This window comes from Myotis daubentonii, chromosome 9 (genome assembly GCF_963259705.1).
Source record: "Myotis daubentonii chromosome 9, mMyoDau2.1, whole genome shotgun sequence".
Taxonomy (NCBI): domain Eukaryota; kingdom Metazoa; phylum Chordata; class Mammalia; order Chiroptera; family Vespertilionidae; genus Myotis; species Myotis daubentonii.
In genome coordinates, this window is record NC_081848.1 from 64,421,225 (window position 1) to 64,441,673 (window position 20,449).

At 36.8% G+C, this 20,449-nt stretch overlaps 1 protein-coding gene and 1 long non-coding RNA gene across 2 annotated transcripts in view; one reads left to right on the top strand and one right to left on the bottom strand.

The window, feature by feature from the left end:
• The window catches only part of DCDC1 (doublecortin domain containing 1), a 333,377-nt gene that overhangs the window by 261,685 nt on the left and 51,243 nt on the right, over positions 1 to 20,449 (bottom strand). Inside the window, exons 6-7 of the mRNA XM_059711140.1 lie at positions 13,244 to 13,449; positions 3,711 to 3,804 (exon numbers count right to left, since the gene is read on the bottom strand). Coding sequence (XP_059567123.1) covers positions 3,711 to 3,804; positions 13,244 to 13,449 — 300 coding nt within the window. The remainder of the gene's footprint in view (positions 1 to 3,710; positions 3,805 to 13,243; positions 13,450 to 20,449) is intronic.
• LOC132242237 (uncharacterized) lies at positions 308 to 18,011 on the top strand. Its single transcript, XR_009454553.1, has 2 exons — positions 308 to 496; positions 17,823 to 18,011. It is a non-coding gene; the product is annotated as an uncharacterized LOC132242237 (long non-coding RNA).

The window sequence follows — 20,449 nt, forward strand, 5'->3', positions numbered from 1 at the left end:
GTCACAGGTCATAGGCCCTGCTCAACAGCATAAATCAACTAGCTTCTTGAAAAGACTGACATAAAGAATGTTTTCTCTTCTTTGCTTTCCTTCCCTTAGTCCCTACTCTGGTCTTTGTCAATAGTGCCAGGGGTCTGGATCATGCCAAATACAGGATTTTGGAAACATCATTTTGCTAGGAATGGCCACATTAGAAACTGAGGATTGCTGTTCTGAATGTGCTGGGTGTGGTTCTGATGTTGTGATTATCTTTCGGTTCAGTTGGAAGTAGGGCGCACGATAAAGCTGGTGTGGACCCAACTCAACTTCTGAGGTCCCAAGGGATGACACCCACAGCAGGAGCCCAGAAGGTAGCAACTGGAGAAATTCCCGCTCCAACCAGGCATCTAGAAACCATCTGGCTGACACTGGGAAGAATAAAAAGTAGACAGGAACTTCATTTCTTTGAATTTTAACCTACGGGGTCTGAACTTTTATTGGATTTTAACCTACAAAGGTAAGATTGTTTGATTTTTTCACTCACTTCTGTGTAGAATTTTAAAATTTATATTTTAATTTCTTGGAAAATTTTATTCTTGGAATTTAATTTCTTCACACAAAAAATTGATAATGGGCAAGAGTTAACACTCAGATTCAGGGTATCTCTCTATTATTGAAATGCTGTGATGGAAACACATTAACCCTGTCATTTGACCTCACTGCAGGATCTGAAGAGGTTGTCAGAGAATAGATAGCTATTTTGGATATTGTTGCTGGGCATATTTGGGGGTGGGAAACGGAATAAGAAATGAATGTTCCGTGTTTAATAGCATGACTTTGGAGCCAATTTAATTACTGTGCTATTCTAACTCAGTATATTCTAGGGTAAATTTCATATTGCCCACCATGATCTAGAAGGATCCACAGAGGAGCAGGGTTTGGTTATTGGAATAGCAGCCTCTTAAAGTTCACCTTACCTAATAATTAAGCCAAAGTTAAGAGAACAAAACTTGGGGTGATATAAGGGGTAAGGAGAATGTCATTACACAACTCCATCTAAATCTGACATTAGCTACATGTGTTCTGCCGTGGTCACTGTGCTGCAATAACACCAGTTAGCTCATATATGATTGCTAAATGGGGGAATGATGTCAGTACTAAGTGAAAATTTGGTTGGTGAATATGCGCTTTTCTTTGGCAAAGGAGGCCAGGAGAGTAGGAGTAGAATTTTATACTTTAGCAGGAAAGAAAGAAAGACCTTCGTTTGAATGCAGCTCCGGGGTTCCCTTCCTGGAAAGGTGCGCTCCTGGCCCTGCATGACTCTGTGGGAGTTTGGCTTCCTCTGTGACTTCCTTAAGGGAAGCCCCACTGGTTCAAACCTCCAAGTAGATTTCCATCTGCCTTGTCTCACACTCGAGTATTGCTCCTGTGCAGCTTTAATATCCTCTGAAGCAGCACTCTGTTTAAACCCAGGCTGTTTACATTATCTCCTAAGTTAATAATTATTATTTTTAGTTAGTATTCTGGTTTTAAAGATGCACAGGTTTTTTGTTTTGTTTTTTGTTTTTTAATATACTTTTTATTGATTTCAGAGAGGAAGGAAGAGGGAGAGATAGAAACATCAATGATGAGAGAGAACCATTGATTGGCTGCCTCCTGCATGCCCCCCACTGGGGATCGAGCCTGAAACCTGGGCATGTGCCCTTGACTGGAATCAAACCAGGGACCCTTCAGTCCGTAGGCCAACGCTCTATCCACTGAGCCAAACCAGCTAGGGCAAAGATGCACAAGTTTTGAGGTCTTCCTCAACTCCATTTTTCCCATAACCCTATTATTTTGGTGGAAGTCTTCATGCATATATTATGTCTCAGTAGAAATGCTGTACCAGCATGCTTACCATATATAGTAATATGGCATCTTTACTAATGGTAGCTGTCTTCTACTATAGAAAGAATAGATCTATAAAGAAGCCACAGCCAAAGAACTTTTCCACATGTAACAAAATAAATTTCTTTGTTAAAATCTTCTATTTAGAAACCTAAAAGCACAAGCAATTTTCAAAACCCATGGAGTGTTAAAGGTTTTACTAGACTTGATGGAATGAAGTAGTTTAATATCATATCGACTGTGCTCATTTCTCATAGTATATGAGGAAACTTGCAAGTATATCTAATTCCAAAAAAGAAGCAACAGATAGAAAATTTTTTATGTATATTCGTTACTTTTAGTCCTTGATACAATTACACTTCTAATCTATGCTTATAAATAAAAAATAATTGCTATGATCTTAATATTACACATTATTAAATGACTTTTTCTGATCCAAAACAAAGCAGGCAAAAAATAAAAATAAAAAAGGTTATACATCAAATCAGAGTATTAGCATTTGTTTATTTAAATTAAGAGATAACTTTCATCTAACACTTGACCTTTCCCAAGTTGAAGTTCAGAAAACCATCAAACATAAAAGTTTAGGGAACTCAATCATTTGATGCACAAAATCATACTAACAAACAAAGAAGAAAGAAATGCAAAAATCTAATGTTAAGTGACTAGGGTGCTACAGACTGGAAGTTCCTCCGAAAGGATTAGCTTCTTTAAGTATTTTAAGTCCAGTGAATTTGTTATGCTTCCACATGTTAGTAGCTGCATAGGCTAATTTCAGCTGGCATAAGCTTTTATAAGTATGCAAAAGCACAAGGCAAGGCATGCATTAAAATGTGATAATATCACACTTCTGGGACATGGGAGCATGAGGCATGAATCCCAATGCCTCTGGCATCCATGAAGTATCATGCCTCAGAGTCAGAGATTTTTCTGTTTGGGTAAGTAATTTTATTATACCACATTTGGAGAGGGGGAAAAAAAATCAACTTTCTAAATATAAATCTTTCATCTTAACCAGGGTTCTTAGAGTTTCAATTCTAGCAATGAACTCAAATCTAAAATTTTGGATGAGTTGGTAATAATTCAAACTAGATAGGGTCTTAACAAAATTATTTATTTATTTATTTATTTAATCAATGAAAGTTTAAGAGTAATTATAAAATATGGTTGATCACAAAGAAAATTTTAGCCAGCGTGATGAAGGGAAGGGATAAAAATGCAAAAAAAAACCCCCAAAAATCCAAGAAATCAACTTTAATAATGATACTCCCCCACCCCTAAAAAAAAAGAAAAAAGGTTTCCCTGTGTTACATAAGTCTGTGCTATAGAGTGAATGTTTGTGTCCCACACCCCATATATTAAAACTTAATCCCCAATGAGATGGTATTTGGAAGTGAATAGGTCATGAGGCTGAAGCCTTCCTGGATGGAATCAGTGTCCTTATACAAGAGACCCCAGAAATCACCCTTGCCCCCTCCACCACATAAAGACACAGTGAGAGGAATGAGGAAACGGCCCCTCAGCAGACGCTGAATCTACTGGGACCTTGATCTTGGTACCGTTCTCCTTAACTGTGAGAAATAAATGTTTGTTGTCTAAGCTACTCAGTCTATGGTATTTTTATTATAGTAGCCCTAATGAACTAACACATGCCAAAATAAAAGATTCCCAAAATCTTAATACCCTTTCATGATTTCCCTTTGTACAAGAAAGATATATTATTCATGTTATACTTAAACTGTTTTATTACATCTGTTTTCCTTTTAAATGTATAAAGTAAAAACAAATTATATAAATGTCTTTCAGAACATTAGCATCTAGTTTACAAAATCTTTGCCACTTACCTTTTGAAATATCTTTAATTTTTCTGCCATACAAATCAAAAAGATGTCTGGCTGGTGAATTTAGGTTCATCCTCATTGTGCAAGTATCTAAAACCTACACAGGAAAAAGAAAACTATAAATAATTTATCACAGTGAACTCTGGCTAAATTAAAAACACATTTAGAGTCCTTGCTATACTCATGGTGATTAACAATTATATCATAAAATGAAATTTAATGATTTATAAAATGTTTCCAACATGAAATCAAAAGGGAATTAAAACTGTATTTTAAAAATACACACAAATATTAATATAAAAAAAGAGAAAGGAGATGCAACCAGTATTAAAAAGTTGTTACATACTATTTAATAAATGAAAAAAGTCTGGGGGATTTTCTATTATTCTTACTATTTTCTATATTTTCCATTTATTTGACAAGAACAAAATATTACTTTTTAAATTAGGTTTTAAGGTACTCTCTTTAGTGTAAAATCTTTCCAAGTGCCCTAAAATAAATTACAAATATAGTTTGATCACAGTTCGCCTTGTAATTTGTGTTGTTCGGGTACTAAAAAATGGAATTAATAAACCACAGTTCAAGGTTTTTCTATGAGCCTGGGTCTCAAGGACCTCACTTTTCATAGTCTCTAATTTGCTCAAGCTTTTCCCTTAATATTTTAATGTCTCCATGTGGCCCTTGTAAAGGTGAGACAATCATCTTTCCAATAACAGGGAAGCAAAAGTTAAACAAGCAAAAGTTAGAAAGTTTTACTCATAAGTGAGAAAAATTAAAGTAACAGAGAGGGTGGAAAGCAAGTATCCGGTAACCTGGGGCAGGTTTCATTAGGATTTTGAGAGTGACTCCCGAAACATAAAACTCGCCCTATTCATTTAAAAGCACATAATATATTCCAAATCCGAATTGAAAGTACCTTGTCTTCCATTTTCACTATTCATTCCTATAACAAGCATGTCAAACGCAAAGGCTAACGCGGGCCAAATAAACAAGGTTGAAGTTTATGTGGGCCGCAAAAAAACAAAAGCTTCAACTTTCATAGAAACGTAGGTTTATTTCGATGGAGGCATGCTGAATACAAAGGGCTGAAATAAATGAGTCATCGTTAACATAAAATAATAGAACATTTTAATAAAAATCAACGTTTTTTCTTGAACATTAACTTACCAGACACTGAATAACTGCACAAATTAATAAGCATAACGCAAATAAACCTATTTTTCTTGTTCTCCGAAAGCGAAATATTTCCTGTTGCGCACACCAACCAAGTCAGTCCAAGACTGATGACGTGGCAATCGGCTGCTAAAATATTCGCTGCTAGTATTAGTGGAGAGAAATGGTGCGCCTGCGCGTAAGGCGCGTAGGGGAAATGAATGCAACACGATGATAGTAATCAGTCATTAGCGGACGTTGTAGTTTGTTATTGATAATTACGTATAACAGGATATTGTAAAAATTAAGTTACGAAATTTTTATTAAAATGTTTCTTACATACCGTTTTATTGGCTGGGCCACAAAAATATTCATTGTGGGCCACATGCAGCCCGCAGGCTGCGAGTTTGACATGCTTATTCCTATATTATACTACTGGCTTTGCATAACCAAGAACTACTGAAGGACAATGTTCATTGTATGGTTGTATGGCAAAAAGAACATCTTCCCATTGCTGATACCACTCCCCTCCATTTCTGCCCACTTTAATTGCAACTTTAAAATTGAAGCCCGTAATCCTAGTCCTAGCCCAAACAAACTCATTTTCCTTGTGGAAAATGGGCATATTTAAACAGTTGAATGTGTATATTGAGGCAAATTTGTACTTTCTTTTTAGTTTGGGGAACAACTTTTGAAGATTGTGACTGATCTGGTTTATCCAGTGGCTGCCTTAAGTGCTATGTTGCATTCAAGTGGCAAATACTTAACTGACAAATTTAATTTGACAAATTGGCCTTTACTGAATTATATCAGATGTTCTCTAACCCTGCACGTGACCAATAGTGTTCCCACATGCCACATACTCCCATGGGCATTCAACGGATTGTGTGTTTCTTGCACAATATCTGCAATCCAGAGTTTGGGGCAATTCTTCAGAAACTATGTATTGCTACTATTTGTTTGTTTGTTCTTTCAAATTTACAGGAATTATCTCGCACCCTTTAATTTACGAAGGAAATATTCACAAATCAGTGCTCCACCTGGATCTACAATTAGTCCCATAGGCCCTAAACAGATGCAGCCTCTTCCTTAGGTTCCCCACATTCCTGACCTTTCCAATATTTGTGTTTAGTTCGCAATCTCTTAATTTTATAAATCTATTATTTAAAAGTGCAACAAAACCCTTTTGTACAAATCACATTGCCTTGTTACTAGTGAAGGTTCAGATATCTAAATATTCTCCAAAGTTATCATTTACCAGTTAAACTAAGTAAAATATGAGCTATTTAAAGATTGTCCAATTTGCTTTATTTAAAATCACAATGATTTAAAAATTATTTTTAAAAATCAGTAAGTAAAATCACATGGCTTTCTAACCCAAAGACTCCTCTTTTCACTGTGCTTAAAAATGCCAGTAAAAATGTTTGTGCAAGCCCTAACTGGTTAGCCTCAGTGGAGAGTGTTGGCCTGCGGACTGAGAGGTCCCAGGTTCGATTCCAGTCAAGGGCATGTACCTTGGTTGCAGGCACATCCCCAGTAGGGGGTGTGCAGGAGGCAGCTGATTGATGTTTCTAACTCTCTATCCTTCTCCCTTCCTCTGTGTAAAAAATCAATAAAATATATATTTTTAAAACATATTTGTGCAAGCCAAGTTTTAAGAGTTACATGAGTTTGAAAATTGGCATTAGAAATCAGATAGTAGAAATTAATAATGCACCAGCCACCAGGTCATTCTCTCCCACTTTCAGAAAGTAAGATCCTTGCAGAATTTAAACAATGTCAAACTTCAATAGTCGTTTTCTCACAGTAAATTATTAGTGGTATGAATTAATATCAATATAAATTCCTGTCAAACGCCCTGGAATGAAACCTCTACTTGCAAGGTTGTTCTTATATTTAACAATTGAAAAAGAGTTAATAATGCCATCTTGCTGTAATATTAAGGTTAATTAAAATAGCATTTCCAGCCCTCACCGGCTTGGCTCAGTGGATAGAGCCTCGACCTGTGGACTGAAGGGTCACAGGTGTGATTCTTGTCAAGGGTATATGCCTGGGTTATGGGCTCCATTCCTGGGGGCATGCACAAGGCAGCTGAACAATGATTCTCTCTCACCGTTGATGTTTTTATCTCTCCCTCTCCTTTCCTCTCTGAAATCAATAAAAATATACTAAAAAATAAAATAAAATAGCATTTCCACTAATCTGTAACTGTTAAACTTGTTAAAATATTACTTTTACAAATTCACATTCTGTTAATTTCTTACAGTCTACATTGTAGAGAGCCCTGCAGATACTGAAAGTTAAAATCATCATGCTGTAAAGCCAGGCTCTTCTTGACAAGCCCCTGGGAAGAGATTTTCCACAAACTCACTTTAGTTTAATCTACTTGATTATAGTTCTGGGAGTTATCCTCTCCTTCCATTCCTAACTAAAAACACATCTCTCACTGTTCTTTGGTGGAGGAGAGGGGAGTTAGGGAGAGGCGGAGAGGAGCGGTGAAGCAAAAATCTCTAACCTGTCCAATAAGGCTTCAGCTTTGTACATTCAACTTAATGTACAGAAAATATAACAGTATTCACTATATAAACCCAAGAAGCAAACCACTGAATTAGGAACCTACAGAAGAATTTTAGAACTTTAGCAAGCTGAAAACTGAAAGTGAATAGATAATTATGAAATTAACTCATTGGATTACTAAAAATATTTCACCATTGGCAATTAATTATAGTTCTCCAGTAAAAGCTCACTATAATTTATCAACTATATTTTGAGAAAGGAAATCTGTTTTTACAATTTTTTTTTTGCTAACAAAGACTGTCAAATACATTATGAATTTTCAAAGAATTAGAATGTAATAAAATGTACTTGGCATAACTTTCTGCTAAGACTAACATTTTAAAATGACTAACTATAGAAAATATGATCGTCATTTTAACCTGAAAATGCCAGGAGATTGGGCTGAATTTATATTTACCTTATTAAGTAGCTTAAAGGTACTTTTCTGGATAAATCCTGAAGATATATTTACTGGCCTGTTATTTATCTTAATCTCACAAAACTAGATGATAGAATGTACACCAAATCTAGTTACTTGCTCTTACTAGCAATGAACATGACTATGATTTGTAAAAGCAATTATTTCTTGTGAATTTGAAATGTAGGTGTTCTGGCATTTTATTATTAAAATGTGAATGAGAAGTAGATAACTAGAGGATATTTCCTAGATAATCTATTAATACACACTTCTTGAATATTTTATACTTACTTACCTGATCTCTTAAGAATAATTAAATAGCCCAGATTACTTTTACATTTTTCCAATTCTAATTTTGTTATTTTTGTTTACTTTTTAAATCTATGATTTTGATGTATAATTTACATGAAATAAACTGTATCTATTTTAAGTACACCATTCAATGCAGGTAGGAAAATCTATCTGTGTAACTACCTCTACAATCAAGACACAGAATATTTTCATTACTCTCCAATATTCCTCATACTCTTTCCCATCACAGTTCAGTACCCCTGCCCCCAGGCAACCACTGTTTGTCTGTCCTATAGTTTCATATAAATGGAATTATATAGCATGTAATATCCTACATCTGGCTTCTTTCAATTATACAATATTTGTTCCTTTTTATTGCTGCAGAGTATTCTTTTGTACGAATTTGTTTATCCATTCACTTTATTGATGGACATTTTTGGGTTGTTTCTAGTTTGGGACTATTATGAATAAAGCAACTCTAAATATTCACTCTGAATAGGAGTTGGGCATTGGCGTGTATTATTTCTCTTGGGTAATTACAACAGGTCCTAGAATAACATAATTTTGTTCAACATTATAACATTGATGAGATGCCCTAAGCACTTAATTATAGTTTCTATCAATTAGCCTGTGGTAAAATTAGTTTCAGTATATGTCGGTTTGCTAAAGTCACAGGAGCTATCAATGACATTAAGTGAAGACATACTGTACCTAGCAAAGAGTTGCTAGAATGTGTGATAAGTTTATGTTTCTTTATAAGAAACTGTCACGCTGGTTTGTAAGGTGTCTGTATCATTTTGCATTCTTATCAGCTATATGTGAGACTTCTAGTAGCTCCAGGTTTTCACTATTTACTATATTTACAATATCCAGATTTACAATATTTAGTATTGCCGGTCTTTTTTAATTTTAGTCATTTTAATATATATGTAGTGGCAATTTAGTGTGGATTTAATTTTCATTCTTTGATGAGTAATAATGCTGAGCATCTCTTTATGTGCTTATAAATTTATTGTCTAGATTTTCCTCTGGTTTAAAGGCATCTGAAAAAGTCTATTATTTATTTATACCTTGAAAGCCATACATGAGTAATTCCCTCAATACTATGTGGTTTTTCAATAATAACCAAAAAAATGTCATTATAATGAAATATGCTTATATACAAATATTAAAGGGATTTTTTCTTCTAAGTCAGACTTGTTACACCTAGACTACTCCCTTCCTGCTAACTTGTAGACATTTTCCTCTTCCTGATTTCTCAAATCCATGCACTAGTTCTAATCTAGCAGTCAGTGATCTTATTTCCTGTAACCTGTTTACTCTGTCATACAATTTATTTTTTCTCTTAAACCATGGTCTTAAAAACATGAATTATTAAGTTTGAAGTTTTTAGAACACCAGAAGAGTCCTCAAACTTTAGTTGGGCTAGAAATCATCTGGAGACATTTGTTGAAGTTCAAATTCTCAGGCCCCACATTCAGAGATTCTTAATTCAATAGGCTTGTTGTGGGGCCCGGCAGCCTGAATATTTAGCACAGAGTCCAGATTATTCTGGTGCAGGTGTTCTGTGGACCATATTTTCGGAAACACTGAAGACCTTTGCCTGCAAAAAGTATATGTTGCCTTTGGGTGACAAAAAAGGGAGTATTCTCTTCTCAAGTAGATTGAAATTATGTTTTACAAAGTAGGGTGTACAAGCCCATTGAGACTGGACAAAACAATCCATTGACGTAGGAAGAGGATATTAGAATTATCTTAAAAAAAACTGCTTTAATATATATATATATATATATATATATATATAAATAGCCAGAGTCTGTAACGTCCAAAGCAACCGAAGGCTCGACCGAACACCAGGCTGTGTGCGCAGCAGGCTTGGGTAGGAGGGGACAGGCAAGGGGGCTGAACTGCTGACTTCTTGGAAGGAGAGAGAGGAGGGGCTGATCACCAGCCGCCCCAGGCTTCTGATCAGCTCCGCCTCTCTGATTAGGCCTGAAGATAGGCCCGGAGATGCTTACTGGCATAGAAACTGACCAATTGAAACCAAAACTGGGTGAACTACAAGAAGCCAATGGCTGCCTAGGAGGCAAAGCTTTTGATGTTGACTGGCATAGAAACCGACCAATCAGAACCAAATATGGATGAACTGTGAAGGCAGAACCTAAGGTGGGGGCTGAGGAGGGGTTTTAAGGGCAACAGCTGTTTGATGTAAGGTGTAAGAAAGTGGTTCAATTTTTTAATGACTGGTTTGGCAGTATAGTGCATATGGCTGGCTATCAGTCCAGATATAGGGATTATGTATTTTTGCCTGCCAAGAGCATCTCCTTCTGCTGAAAAAGGCTCCCCTGCCCCATTTAAGCAATCCTATCCTAGTAATATAGATATAATCTATCTATACTAATAAAAGGGTAATATGCTAATTAGACTGGGTTGACCGGCCATCTTCCGGACGTCCGACTTCCTTCCAGACAAAGCGATGGTGGTGGAGGCCAAGGAAGAGGCAGTTAGGGAAGATCAGGCCAGCAGGGGAGGGAAGTTGGGGGCAACCAGACCAGCAGGGTAGGGCAATTGGGGGCAACCAAGACGGCAGGGGAGGGCAGTTGGGGGAGAGATCAGGCCAGCAGGGGAGGGCAGTTAGGGGTTATCAGATAGGCAGAGGCAGTTGGGGGCGATCAGGCAGGCAGGCAGAGAGATTAGGGGCAATCAGGCAGGCAGGTAGAGGCAGTTAGGGGGGATCAGGCAGGCAGGCAGGTGAGCGGTTAGGAGCCAGCAGTCCCAGATTGCGAGAGGAATGTCTGGCTGCTGGTTTAGACCTGATCCCACAGGAGAGGGTGCAGGCTGGGCTGAGGGAACCCCCCCCCCATGCACGAATTTCATGCACCGGGCCACTAGTGTGTTGTCATAAAAGAGAAAATAATTTGTGATTCTCCTATGAGTATGCCACCTTGTTCCTATTATTGATTTGGTATTAAACCTATAAATAGGGCATTATCCTGTGATTATCAACAAAGCTTTAAAAATTTAAATTTTTATTTATCAAATAATTAGCTACCCTTATTTTTCCCCTCCAAAAGGTTCTATTGACATTCAAGACCAACATTCTGTTACCTTATCTCCTTTACTTCATTTTTAAAAGTGATAATTATAAAAATATTTACAAACTAGAGGCCCAGTACACGAATTCGTGCATGGATGGGGTCCCTCGAGGTGGCCTGTGGGGATTGGGCCTTGGGGCGACCAGCGGGGCAATCAGGGGCCCCCACTCACACCCTCCTTGGCCTGGCACCACCAGCTCACCTGCTCCACCATCCCTCCGCGGTCCCGGTCTCATTGGGGCCCATCAGGGCCAGTAGTGCCTCCACTGCCACCCATTGCCAGTGCCACATTGCTGATGCCTGCCATGTTCTGCGCCACCCCCTGGTGGTCAGCGCATGTCTAACTCCCAGTTGGTCGAACTCCCACCCATGGGGACAATTTGCATATTTGCCTTTTATTATATAGGATACAGTTATTATTGAATCATTCCCTGCATTTTATAAATTGAAACAACTTTTTAAACTCTACAAATTGTAAAAAGGAAAAGAAGAAGCTGAAGAATTTCCTTATCATCTAGTTTTAACTAAATTGCTCTCTATAGCCAAAGAGCAAAATAGCAGTGACATTTTTATTTACACTCAACCTTTCATCTAAGAACATGTAATCTGTGACCATTACCCCAACTTTACCATGAAGGCATAGAATTACAGAGATTGAACTGAAGTCAAGAGGTTATCTATACGAGCTTTTATCTCCAAGAATGACTGCATTTTAACAATCCAAGAGATATGTCTATCTTCTTTATTTTTTAAAATCTCCAGGGAAGATGTTACAATCTGCCTTTGCAATTTGTTCTGGTGTGTAATATCCCTTGTTTTACTCATAATCCAAATCTGTGGATAAGAAAGAAATAAAACCTGGTTTCCCAGCTTCTCAGTAAAATGTTCTTACCCAATTGTGGTTATAACACAATCATAAAAATAAGTAGGTGAGTGAAAAAGACACTACTCACCTGTTTCAAGCAATAATTATTTTAAAAATAATTTGGAATAACATAAGGATTTACACCTATCTTGATTTCATAATAATTTTTTCCCATTAGTAAGAAAAATAATTTCTATTAGATGTGTATTTATTAGTCGTAAATATAAAAATGACAAATATTTATTGGGAACTGTCTGGGTGCCAGGCATTGTAGTCCATAAATAATATCACATTGAATCCTCATATCAAGTCTATGAAGTATTCATTATTATTATCCCATTTTTTAGATGAAGAAATTGAAGCTCAGGGAAGGTTAGTTGTCCAAGGTCTCATAGATAGTGAATAATGAAGAGAAGATTAAAACCTAGGCAGTTTTATTATATTTTAATATCTAATATATATTTAATAATATTATTATTGTTATTATTAAGCTGCTTTACGGTTAGTTGAAAATATCTGCAAAAAACATGTTTGGGTTTTTTTTCAAATTTCCCTTAGTTCCTCCATTTTTTTTTTTAAATATAAAAGATGATCTGGAAGGTATGAGCACTTTCTGAAAAACATGCATTTATGTAATAAGTAATACTTTAAAATTTGTTTTTTAAAGTTTGCTTGATTGTAACAGGATTTGACTTAGGCCCATCAGATTTGCTTTTAAAAATGTATATGGACACTTTAACTGAATCTTAGTTATTTTGTACTTTATTCTCTCGAGGACCAGGAGTGTTTCTAGGTCTTAATTCTATATTAAATGAAAAGGCGCAGATTTGAGTTTTGAAGCTAGGTTAGATTGGCTTCAATCTAAATATTCTATGAAATATTGTACTTAACTAGAATGTTTCACCAAATGTAAACATAACTTTTACTAGGTAAATTACCAACTATGCTAGCCAATTTCCTGAAATATTGTTTCTTTACCAAAGTAATTTATATTGTTAACACAATAAGCATACTTCTTGTTAAACAGCTGAATGTTTGCATGATATACAATGCCTTCTTAATATTTCATTTTTAGTTGACACTGATATTTACAAGGAAAAAACACATTTCAAACCCCATAAAAACTTTAAAATTTAATTTATACTTGACACAAAATTACCTTTTTCATTGTTTCCTTTCCCACTATAACCTCATGTCCATCTTGCCCCATGCCATTCTTAAAGAACAGAATTCGGACTGAGGTCTTCCCAGTAAGTTTCTTCATTCTAGTAGAAAGAACAGGCTTGGTTTTCCGTCTCTTCACTTTAGTAGGAAGCATCAGCCCATTCATTGTCCAAGTTACTTTCTTCATTAACAACAGATGGTCTAGAAGAGAAATTTTTTAAAATCAATATTTGGCTTCAAAATTAAAAATGGACACATCATGATTCCCCTCCCCCTATTACCTATATCATATACACTGGCCAGTCTCCATTTAGATGCTGGTTTTTTGAAATGCTACCACCAGCTTCCCACTAACCGTGACATAAGCTGTAGCAAGCTGTCTGCTCTGATAGCCTGCATAAATCATCATTTCTGAAGGGAACAGATGTTCAGGGTATGAAAGAGTAATACCACAATTTAGTCCTAATTAAAATGCACCTTAGCATGCCTCTATCACTGATCAGATGCACTGGGCTGAAAGGGTCCAAGGTCCTTCGCTTACAATTCAACAACACGGGTCCTGAACTTTTGTATTCTTTAGGGTTGGGAAAACACAGTTTTTCTCTTTAATATGATTTATTATCCATGTTGCTTTAAAGATGATGACCTCCAAACAGTAACTTTATATGTAATTCTTCCCTTGTGACTAGAATGAAGGTGCCTTTTAGGACATTTTTGGAGGGGGATTCAAACTATTTCACTAAAAATGAAAACCAGTTTTGCATTAACAGTTTACTTTGACTTATACATTTTCAAAGATGTATGCAGAAATTTAAGTTTCAAAACTCCCACTAATATTAATGGGAGTGCAACTAAATTACTATGTATGGCTTTGAAAATATAAGAGTGAGAACAGTAGTATTGCATACTAAATTGTTGTCAGCATTCCTTCCTTTTCAAGAGGCTTCATTTCATAAATAAATAATTTTCACCTGAGTATTTTATTTGTGCAATTTATTTTAGATAATGTTTTATTTTCACATAAATACAAAGGTGCAATGATCCCTCTTTTATCTGATCTTTATATGTCCTAATGAAACCAAATATATTTGCATGTAACTGAATATAGCTGCATTTGTTCGCCCACATTCCCAATTACCACTTCTCTATTGTCATTCACCTTGCAAACAGCATGGCCTCTTCGACCTAGAAGCAGTATTTTACAGAAAATCTACTAGTATTGATATGAAATATGAGCAAGTCATTATAAATAATCTTCCAAGTCCCAGAATGGCTACATTAGATATTTAAAAAACAAAAACACTTTCTCTCTCTACCTCCTTCTTGATTTCTCTCTCAATATGTTTTTCTTTCTCTCATACACATACTCACACACACATACAGGCATACAGACATATCCTATAGGCAGAAATATGAGCAAACTTGCAGAATAAATTGAACTAAATTATAGATATGCTTAAGCCTGCAAGAAAACATATTTTTACAGAAAACTGATACTATCTCTGAAAATAAAACTTAAAAATCTCTCACTGGGGAATACAAGTTAATAAATTCTTGTAGTTTAATAGGGGTTTGCCCATAACCTGAATGCCTCCCAAATGCTTTGAATGGTGGAAAGGTTATAAGCCTTAACATTAGGTTTGAATCTTAGCTCTCTTACTTAGTGACCCTAGATGAGTTATCCCATCCTGCATCTCTGATTTCTCATCTACAGAGTATCTAGTGAGTACCATTCCACCACCTGATGAAGCTTAAATATTTTATAGGTTAAAGTACCTAACACATTGAAGTTACTTCGTAAGTGCTTGCTTCTTCCCCTATGTCCCTGAAATCCTATGCTTAGTATGGAGCATTGCAGTATATTACGCATTACATCAGTCAGGATCCAACCAGGGAAACAGAATCTACCCGGAGCATTTGAGCCAAGGGGACTAACTGCAAAGAAGTGATTGTGTATGTGATGGAAAAGACCAAGAAGCAACCAATGGACAGTGAGGCAACCCCGAGGTTAGCAACAGCAAGAAACCAAGGCCAGAGGGAGGAGGTGATACAGGTGCCCAGATTTACAGAATCTTGCCAATAAAGGGTTCCCCCCTTTGATTACTTAGAATAGAGGCAGGATTATAGTTAGGCAAGTGAAGGGCCAAAAACGCAACATTTAAGAGTGCATACTCAGGGTGGTGCAAAGACACAGCCCTTAGAGTGAGCACCTCCTTAAATTCTGTCCTGTAGCTGCTTCTCTCTCACCCTGATCCCAGCCCTAGCTCTGACTATCTCTTTTATATGTAAAACTTCTTAAATTCCATTAAAATAATTTTTACTATTAGCAAGATGCCCTTTTATACACTTTATAGGCATTGACTCACATAGTCCTCGCAGCAATTTTATGGGGTAGATAATATCATTATTCTCATTTATAGGTGAGAAAATTGAGGCACAGAGAAGTTCAATAATTTTCCCAGGGATCTTGCAGCTGGTACATGATTGCACTGGACTGTGAATTTTATTCTAGACACTGTGCCCCTAGTCACTATACTATTCTGTCTCTACCATATATTTTCCGCCATTATCTCAAATTCAATATATCTAAAGCAAAATTTCACATCTTTCCACATAAATGTATGCACACTTCACATTCCCTATTTCTATTCACTATCTCAGAGAGATCTTGAATCTTTACCTAGTATTCACATCTCTTCAGCCAATTGCTTATTAATTCAATGATATTTGTTTGGTGCCCACTCATCAATGTACCAGGGTGGCAACTGTGAACAGGACAGAATAGCATGTGCAGATTACAGACCCCATTGTGTGTCCACTTAGCCTCTCTAAAGAGGTGACATCTGGGTAGGAAGGCCTCTATGATGAGAAGTTGGTCATGAAAATATGGGGGAAGGTCATTCCAGGCAGAGTGAAAATCAAGCACAAAGTCTCTGAGGTGAGAATGAGTTTGTTGGGTTTGCAAAAGAAAAATAAAGTTTGTAGGTAGATAAAGTAAATTTGTATGTAGAAAGTGGCCAGATTGTGGAGGCCAGGACACAAGGTTTGGATTTTATTCTGGAAGTGACGGGAAGCTATCCAATGGTTCTCAGTAGGGCACTGTATGAAGAAGAAACTATGGCAAAGTATAGACTGTGGTGGTACCCCTCACCCCTCATATTCCTTTTACATTGTGCTAAATTCTGCTGCGATGAGTCCCAGCCTCTAACACCTCACAGCTGCACCCTTTTCCTGAGAATTACCCTTGGTTGAAAGGAACCAGCCACCTAGCCAGGAACTGCCTGTGAGTGATGACCTCTTCCCTCCTCTCTAGAGGTGCAGCCCACAGCCAATGACTGACTGACTGGGGGACACAACAGCCAGTTTCCTTGCCTCAAGGAGGGGCAACTCCTGGTGGTGTGTTCCCCACTCTGTAGTGTGTTTCCCATTCCAGACTAGGGCTAGACCTCAGCTCAAAACAGGGCTTGGCCAAGCTTCTTCCTCTACTGTATGCTGCTTCCTCACTCGCTTCTAGGTTTCACCTAAGAGTATTCCCGCACTAAGTCTTTTGCACAAAACTCCCCACCCCAGGCTCTGCTTCTAGGGAACCTGCCCCTAGACAGAGTTAGTGAAGGGAAACCCAATTCTCAGCTATTTGTTCTTCATAGTACTATTAAAAGCATCATTCCTTTTCATTCCCAGGTGGCTCATTTCTTTCTCAGTCTCCTATCATATTTGATCTTCCTCCATTGCATCTGACATTCTACTAATGTACTCCAATTACAACTGAATGTTCCTAAACATCAATTTTGTCATTTTCTGAAGACAAAGATATTGGAGGTAGCTTTTGAAGCTTTCCACTAATCAATCAGTCAGCCTGTCTGTCTGTGTCTGTCAGGTAGTCAACAAATATTTATTTGAGTCTATCCTATGTGCCAGACCTTGTGCAAGGAATATGAAAGATACACAGTCCCTTTCTTTAAACTTGTGTCTAACAAAAGAGTTTGCCAACAATCTGACACTACCCAAAGTTTCTGATTTTATCTTACCCTTGTTTAAAGCCAATCTGTTCATTATCTCTTCATTATGCCAAGTTCATTTTAAACCCATCCTTCACCTATTCAAACTCAAGTCCTTCTCAAAATACAGTTTAAGATCTTCCCTTATTATTCCAGCCCACAATGTCATCTCTCTGAATCCTTAGAGCATTTGCAGCCTGTACCACCCATGAATACATTCATTTACTCCATAATGTTTGAGAATCTCCCACATGCCCAGCACTGTGCTAGGTGCTGAGAAAGATCATAAAATACCTGGAATTTTATGTAAATGTTGTATAGGTATATATCCTATTTCTGCTTCAATACTTAAACTTTTAGAATGTAGGAATCAAGCCTGTATTATTACTTTTCTTCAGGTATAAACAAGTTCGCTACACATAATATAGTTATTAGATGTTAACTCTTCCTGTGCATTTAAATGTTCCATTGATAGCAATTTAATTTTATTTCAGGTTTCATAACATACCAATTGTTGAAAATACTTTATTACTTGTGTATATTTACCTAGCATCTTTATTCCCTACCTCTCCCCAGTGTAAACTCAAATGTGTTTGATCTACTACTCTGATGCTCATGGATGACCACAATGCCATAGAATTACTTCAGGAAAAGAAGAAAGAAGAAAACTTGCCAAGGAGAAATTCTTGGCAAACAAAGGTCTAGAAGGAAGAACGTAGACTAGAATAAATTCAAAGTTTATTAAAGACAAATTCTTATATATTCCTCAAGACTTTATTTGGAGGTCATCTCTCCTAGGAAATTTTTTTCCAGCTTGGCCACCCAACCCCCCTTTCTGTTCTTTGTGAAGATATCTAACACTGAACTTACCCCATTGTGTGTCCACTTGGCTAACGTGCAATGCTTCCCTGATACATGGTGTAGGTGCTCAATATATTAATAAATAATTCTACCTTTATTCCAATAAAACTCTGCTCAAAAACACAGACTATATTCACAATGCCATTACCTGAAAACATCTAAAGACACTTAACTCACTTAAAAAATATGCAGTCTTTAATAAAAATAAATCCATTTCTAAATCTCCAAACAGGTTTTCTGAAAAAACTCTAAATGGATCTGATAAACCACGTAATAAAGTAAATTTTAAAACAAATTTGAAAATATTTATAGCAAATTATATGTAGTTTTTTAAAGGTACTCCTACTTTCCAGATCTTTGTTGATATTGACCAACATGGAAACACCATTGAAAACATATAAAACTTTTCATATTACTGAAGATTTTAAAACCAACCTGTAAAGCAGCCTAATAAAATAATACCAATGATGACTAAATGCATTAATTAATATACTAGATAGGCAGCATAGCCTAGTCATTACGAACATGAGCTCTGAAGCCAAATTCTCTGGATCTGAATCTTAACTTTGCCTTTTAAAAGCTCTGTCACCTTAGAAAATTAAGTCAATTTCATTTGCCTCTGATCTTAGAAACGGGAACAATATTAGTAATTCCCTTATTTGTTGTGTGGAAGAAAGAAATTTATACAAGTAAAATACTTATGTATAAATATGGTTCGCAGTAATATTGGTGACATGATTATCCTCATGATTTTCATCAAGAACTTAGCATAGAGAAAGCACTGTGTTAAATACTTTCAATGCACTAACCCATTTTATCCTCACAACCTTAGGAATTTTGTCACATTATCATTTCCATTTTATTGACAAGGAAAATGAGACTTGGAAAAATGAAGCAATTACATCTCTACCCAACATCCACTAGTTGGATCAGAGATAAGACCCAGGCTGAATAATTCCAGTGCCAGTTTTCTTAACCATGATACTATACAATACCTCATGTGCCTAAAAAGTAACAAAGAAATTCTCTAACTTAAAATGACTAGATACTCCATGCTTCTTAATATTTTCCCACCTTCCACCATAGTCCTGCCTTAGCAACATCTAAAAAGCAGCTGCCCTTAGTGCCCTTATGTTGCTCCAAAAGTCCTTATGAAAACTGCTGTGACTGTTTATAAATCTTTGTGTCTGTGGTCAGTCAGCATAGTCTGAGGCAGTAGAACGGGGTTTCTCAACCTTGGCAAGTATTGACATTCCTTTGTTCTTTGTTGTGGAAATGTCATGGACATTGTGGAATGTTTAACAGCAACCCTGGCCTCTACCCTCTAGGTGCCAGTAGCATTTTCCCAGTTGGGACAACCAAGAATGTCTCCAGGCATTAACTTGACTTATGGTTTCTCTGTATTTTGGGAAAAGATTACATTTTTATATTCATGATTAATTAGCCTTTTCATTACCATGTACCTCACTGAATTTACTCATAAACCAGGTATCATGGAGGACAGCTCAGAGTAGAAAGAAGCAAAAAAGCCATAGGCTTAGTGCATTACTATACATTGGCTTCAGAATTATAGAAACCTGAGACTGAAAAAGACCTTAAAAATTATTAACTCTAACCACCCATTTCATTTACTGTTTATTCATTCAACAAGTAAGTTCTGAGTGCCTACCACATATTCCCTGCTAGAGACACTGCACAGAGAGCTCTTGGCCTGTTTGGAAAGACAGGAAAGGAAAAGAACACACAAGGTGGCATGTGCTCAGTCAGAGGAGTGCCCAGGTATTGGGGGAGCATGGAGTGGGAGCTCCTGCCACAATTTGAGGTGGTCAAAAAAGGTTCTCCAGAGGAAGAACAAGAGGTAGGACTTGAAGGATTAATGGAGTGGGCAAGAGAGAGAGAGCATACCCCAGGTAGAGGACACTAGGCAGGTGAAGTATGATGGAACATTGAGGGGAGACAGCACAGAGTGGTGTGGGGGTCCAAAATGAGCCACCCCAAGATGTGCCCCAGTGGTATGCAGATTACTTTGAGCTAAAGGCTATTTTAGCTTCAGGCTCAGGAGAAACTTCTGTGTGCCCATCCTTAACTATTTAGAAGAATTTGAATAAAAGGCTTTGCTCATAATAAGAGATTATCAGAGATAACTTCATTTGACATATCTATAGAGCAGGGCAACCTTCTATATACTAAATGTCTGTTATTATCATGCAAAGACCCTTCGAAGCCCCCACAGTACAGTTCCTCATCCCTAGTTCAGGATGTCTTAGTAGTATATATACCTCAATCCCCTTTTCTATCTCAGAACCTCTTATGTATGTGGGGTCTCTGACTCTCTTAAATAT